This window comes from Dreissena polymorpha, chromosome 12 (assembly GCF_020536995.1).
Source record: "Dreissena polymorpha isolate Duluth1 chromosome 12, UMN_Dpol_1.0, whole genome shotgun sequence".
NCBI classification, from domain to species: Eukaryota; Metazoa; Mollusca; class Bivalvia; order Myida; family Dreissenidae; genus Dreissena; species Dreissena polymorpha.
The window spans coordinates 51676397-51682594 of NC_068366.1; the positions used below are offsets into that span (position 1 = coordinate 51676397).

Genomic DNA, 6198 nt, shown 5'->3' on the forward strand with positions numbered 1-6198 from the left:
TGAGTGGGGGGTTGTTGAGAGCGTTATGTGTGTGTATTCCGGGTCTTACTTACCGAGTGGTGTTGGTATGTGGGTCGCGTTGAGTGTCTTGTACATAAGTAGTGTGCGGGACAACTCGGGCGGGGATCCGCACCTCATCACCACCTTACGGTAAATAACACATTAAGGTCTCATTGGCCAACGTGCACGAAACTCTCTTTAAAATTAAATTATTGGCGAATACCCGGGAAGCCGGGGTAAATTTGACCTACTTTGGCTCTAAATTAATCTTTTTCCCCTGAGAGGTCACAGGGGCAGGTCGGGCTACCATAACCTCGGAAGAGGCCAGTAGGACCTGTAAATAAACTCTGAAACACACACAGTGAATCATAAATTGAACTAATTTATATAAATATTTCAAACATTTGTGCTTCTTAATGTAGGGATACAATAATTTTACTGTGAGAGTAAGTGAGTTTTTGTGTTTCTGCAATGGCAGAAGTGGTAAAGTGCATACATTGTGGAAAGACAGTTGGGCAGAGGCAACGTGCTGTTTCTTGCGATGCCTGCGAGCGATGGCAACACTTAGGTTGTGATTCTGGTAAGTGAACTTATAATATAATTATTTGTTATGACTACATTTTTCAGGTCAGGCATATAATGTTTTCCCATAACTTATGAATCTAAATCATTTGATACTTGCATATTATCGGGTAATCAACCAATGTCCGTTAATCCGTTGACACATAACAGATACCTGATAACGATAATAAAACATGTCATATAAATGTGGGAAGTCGCTTGACCGTTACCTTTGCGTTATATCATATGGGTAATGTACACCGCTGCTACACCCGATAATTAATTAAGCATTGTTGAAATCCAACATAAAGTGCTGATTACATAGGATTTAAACAATATGTTTGTACTTTTACCTGAAATAATGAAATATGAATGAATATTATAATATTATGTGCATTTTATATTATGATAAGAATTTACATCTTAAACGTTTATCTAATTTATACATAGTAAATAATCGTGATTATTTTTAACTAGCTTAACGCCCTTAACAATATTATTTCAGATATAAATTTTTACAGTTTCGCACGTCGATTTTGGTATTTTCTTTACGAGTGAAACAATATAGCCAATACAAAATATCCTATTGATTACTCAAACACACTCTTTTACTATATAACATCGTGCATTTTTAAAACCATGGAATATTTTAATATGTTATATAAGACTACTTGCTATACTGTCAGTGCGGAAATTGACCTTATTTCTTTATATCCACCTTCACATTTTATTAGCGCCGTCTTTAATTAGGCTATCTCTAATAAAGAACAGATAACTGTGAAATTAATAACAATGTGCAACGGTGATGTGGATACATCCTCGTTTTTAATTTTACATGTACACAACAATTTAGCCATAAATGAAATCAATTATTTTGGCAGTAAATCCAATTTTTCCAGTACAGTAGCCAGGTGCCTGTGTATTAGCTGATAAGATATATTCACCACAGCAGGTTGCTAATACACAGTGTAGACTTCCCCTGTTTTATTATTGTATTTGTTATTTACCTGATTGGATTAAATGAGTCGCGTTCTGGGAATAATGGGCATAATGCATGTGCGTAAAGTGTCGACCCTAAATTGGATTTTTGCTAAAAAGACACTTCATTTAAACGAAAAATGTCATAAAAGCGGAAAGTGCCGTCCCTGATAATTCGTGCGGATTGTACAGGCTAATCTGGGACGACACTTTAAGCACATGCATTATGCACAGTTTTCTCAGAACACGACTCAAATAAAGTATATTCATTCGGGTCTGCTAGCGTTATGTTAAGGGTCATTTTATTTGAAAAGCTGGGTTTCTGTCATAATTTCCATCGTTTGCTTGTATACCACAATTTGATGAATTTATGGCGCGATGGAGTATAAAACATGCTGACAGAATAGTATCAGTTTTTAATTATGTGTAATTTAATTCGCATCTTTCGCTTAACTCGAAGTTCAATGTCACGCGCACTTCACAAACATCACGTTTCATTGTATTTATTTTTATAAATTATGTACAAATATTAAATGTTATATACATAATTATGTTTTGTTTATTTACGTAACTAGAAAGAAATAATAAAACATTGCTATATATAAAGCGCTTTACTTTTGCAAAATTCTACAATAAATAAAGACATATCGTATTTTATTAAGTGCACGTGCTTGACATTATAAAATATTAGTATTTTATTGTAAACAATCGAAAATTTGACCTGAGATTTGATGCAAGTCACAATTTATTTAGCGGCCGGTATTCTGCTCTCGGCCGCTGATGGTGTATTGTAGTTTATACAATTATGATAAGAAACTGTAGCAGGCAACAGGCCATCAGGTTGATAAGAAGAACTGATGTATTTATTGAACGCGAATAACATCAACAACTAATAATGTTTTGAAATTATAAATTTGCCCATAATAATTGTATAACATTATTCATCAAGCGCAAAGTGCATTAAACGCTCGCCCGCTGTTGGGTATTTTATATTTAGTAACACCTTAATACCATCATTTTTAAACGGAGAACTCTTTTTGTTAAGTGTACGTGCTTGAAGTAATGTTGCTCTTATTTATATAAGACTACTTGCTATACAGCCAGTGTCATGCGAAAATAGATCTTATTTCAGTAAATAACATTACTTCGGCATTGTAAAATTGCGTATTGTATGATTATAATATATAGACATTTATTTAATGTACTGATATCTAAATCAACTTATGATTTTTACCGGTATTATGGCATTGAACGCGTGTATAAAAGGACATATACTATTCTTATTAAATCATATTAATAACTTATACTAATTTAAGTCATCACATAATCAGATTGCGCACTGCGTGTAATCAGATTATCACCTTAAAACGATTCCGATGGATTATTAAATCGAGCTTACTATTCAAATCAGTGATTCCTTGTGGTACAATCAAGCATGGGATAATGGCAGACATACCCATGGCACAGTTCATGATTTATTTATGTAGCTCACAGCCGAGGATCGAACCAATGGTATCTGATATTTTGAAGCGGATATGTTGCCACTAGGCTATACGAGGTTTCAAGAATGAACATGGGTCAGTTACTCTATCGGTATAGAATCTGACGGTGTTACAACATGATACAGAAGCATAAATATTACGTATCTGAACATCATTCTTTCATGTTAGTTTGAAAAGTATGTGTATTTCTAGGTCTTTGATGTGCTGATTTAATTTTATTTGTTTACCTTACAGACTCTGGAAAATGGCCCTGAAAGCAGATGAGACGAATTCCACACCAGAAACTGAGGAAATGTCAGATAACCGTTCACCAGACTTGAGTTTCGAGAACGAGGCAGATGGTTTGTTGGTTGAAAGCAGTGCATCACTACTAGACGTATCTCTAAGAGTGAGTTGTTTTATCGTTATACAAAATGTTGTTGAATAAAGATAATTTGAAACAAGATGCGTTTGTGAAACACAATGTCCCCCTAAATAATGTTTGACCTTGAAGGATGACCTTGACCCTTCACCACTCAAAATGTGCAGCTCCATGAGATACACATGCATTTCAAATATAAAATTGCTAGCTTCAATATTGCAGAAGTGACATTACATGAGCAATTTTGACCCATATATTTGACCTTTAAGGATGACCTTGACCTTTCACCACTCAAATGTGCAGCTCCATGAGATACACGTGCATGCCAAATATCAAGTTGCTATCTTTAATATTGCAAGTGTATTCATAAAATAAGCGATTTGGGCCACATATATTTGACCTCTGACCTTGAAGGATGACCTTGACCTTTCACCACTCAAATTGTGCAGCTCCATGAGATACACATGCATGCCAAATATCAAGTTGCTATCTTCAATATTTCAAAAGTATTAATAAAATAAGCGATTTGGGACAAATATGTTTTACCTCTGACCTTGAAGGATGACCTTGACTTTGACCTTTCACCACTCAAAATGTGCAGCTCCATGAGATACACATGCATGCCAAATATCGAGTTTGCTATCTTCAATATTGCAAAAGTATTCATAAATGAGCAATTTAGGCCACATATATTTGACCTCTGACCTTTCACCACTCAAAATGTGCAGCTCCATGAGATACTCATGCATGCCAAATATCAAGTTGCTATATTCAATATAGCAAAAGTTATTGCAAAATGTTTAAGTTGGCGCAAACCAACCAACCAACAGACCAACCAACAGACAGGGCAAAAACAATATGTCCCCCACTTCTATAGTGGGGGACATAAAAAAATATTTGTAGTTCAAGGTCGCGGTGTTGTAGTGGATGAGATATCCGCCTAGCGATCGGGTGTTAGTGGGTTCACTCCTTACTTGGGAAGGCATTCTAATTATCTCCTCCATGGACACCAAGTACTGGTTTCTTCCCAGGAAACCGACTCGATAATGTCCATGTCTGCCTACCATGCTCGAAAGGGCACTTGGCAGTATAAATAGATAGTTGTTTTTCATGCTCTTCCCATTTTTAAAGAAAAAAACTGAAGAAGTTATCAGTTTGGTGATGCCTTAGTAAAATACAGAAAGACCTATAATCTTTACTTCAAACTGCATTTACTTTGCTTGTAAAAATGTATTTATTTATTTCAGCTCCATGACTATGGAAGGTTTACACCAGTACCCGCCATAATCCGTCATCAGTGTGAACAAGTGCAACCGGAGCTGATTTCTGTGGTTACTCAAACCGACGATACGAGAGTTCCCAGAAGTATATCAACCCAGACTTCTACTGAAACGTCGACAGTTGGGATACAAGTGGATCGGCCTAGCTTCACCTTTGAGGATATAAGGGATGATGACGATAAGGTGTTGTTCTACACTGGTATCCCAACTGCTGGAACTTTTGAGTGTTTATTTGATGAGGTCAGTGTTGGAATGAAAGCAGGGTTAGCACGAAAAACCTGTCCCCGGAAAATAAAGTGTGTTTATAAACTGAAATAGTCATGCTAATATAAACTGGAAAAGTGGCTCCTTAAAACTAGTACAAATTAAGTTTGATAAGAAGCTGAACAAGTGAACTTTGTGAGAAATTCAGTATACAATTTAACTAGAAGTGTTTGACCATTGCATGTATGTATAAGTAATATACTATGTAATTATGTGAATAATACTTAATTTCACATTTTACAGTCAGCTTTCATTTGTGAAAATAAAATTGTTACTGATTATTATTTTCTTGTCTCATATTCCATACAAACATTTTCAGGCAAAAAAAGAAAAATTATGTTTCTGCGTTTGTGTGTTTGTGCCAATATATTTATACATGTTTTCTTGCTTGAAAGCAGTTTTGTAAGACCAAACAAATTATAAGACTGAAATTCTGATAAATATTGTACTGGATTCAAGTTTACATACATTAATTGACACAGAGCGTTGAAAACACAGATTTCTTTTGTATACCTAAGTAAATGTTTGTCTTTAAGGTTTAGTACTGCTACTGAAGACTTAATCAACAGTTAATTTATAATTGGGAGCAATAAACCCGTCAAGAATTTTTATGCCCCCGAAGGAGGGCATATAGTGATCAGACTGTCTGTCGGTCTGTCCGTCCGTCACACTTTGCGTTTAGGTTTCGAAAAAATCCTCATAACTGCTATGTCGCTTTGGATAGCAATTTCATATTTGGCATGCATGTGTATATGGACAAAGCTTTTCCATACGCACACAAATTTTGACCCCTGTGACCTTGACCTTAAACTAAGGGTCCGCGTTTAGGTTTCGAATATGCATTTAGGTTTCGAAAAAAGCTCATAACTTCTATGTCGCTATAGTGATCGGACTGTCTGTCGGTCTGTCCGTCACACTTTGCGTTTAGGTTTCGAAAAATGCTCATAACTTCTATGTCGCTTCAGATAGCATTTTCATATTTGGCATGCATGTGTATATGGTCAAGGCCTTTCCATATGCACACAAACTTTGACCCCTGTGACCTTGACCTTAAACTTAGGGTCCGTGTTTAGGTTTCGAAATATGCATTTAGGTTTGGGAAAATGCTCATAACTTCTATCAAGCGTATATAGGGGGCATAAGTCATCCTATGGTGACAGCTCTTGTTTAAAACCAAGATTTCTGATACAAGTAGCAACACCTGCAGAGTACTTGTCAGATGTAAAGCAGAAGTCATACCAGCAAAGCTTCC

At 35.8% G+C, this 6198-nt stretch overlaps 1 protein-coding gene across 1 annotated transcript; it reads left to right on the forward strand.

The window, feature by feature from the left end:
* Nucleotides 1-3311: 3311 nt before the first annotated feature.
* On the forward strand, nt 3312-5077 carry LOC127853532 (uncharacterized). Its single transcript, XM_052388086.1, has 2 exons — nt 3312-3429; nt 4650-5077. The coding sequence occupies exons 1-2, from the start codon at nt 3334-3336 to the stop codon at nt 4998-5000; spliced, it is 447 nt and encodes a 148-aa protein (XP_052244046.1). The 5' UTR covers nt 3312-3333; the 3' UTR covers nt 5001-5077.
* The last annotated feature ends 1121 nt before the right edge of the window (nt 5078-6198 follow it).

What these genes read in the sequence shown, in the direction of transcription:
- LOC127853532 (XM_052388086.1), top strand. Translation starts at nt 3,334, where the DNA reads ATGTCAGATAACCGTTCACCAGACTTGAGTTTCGAGAACGAGGCAGAT. An exon ending in TACTAGACGTATCTCTAAGA is followed by an intron (nt 3,430 to 4,649) that starts GTGAGTTGTTTT and finishes TATTTATTTCAG; the next exon opens with CTCCATGACTATGGAAGGTT.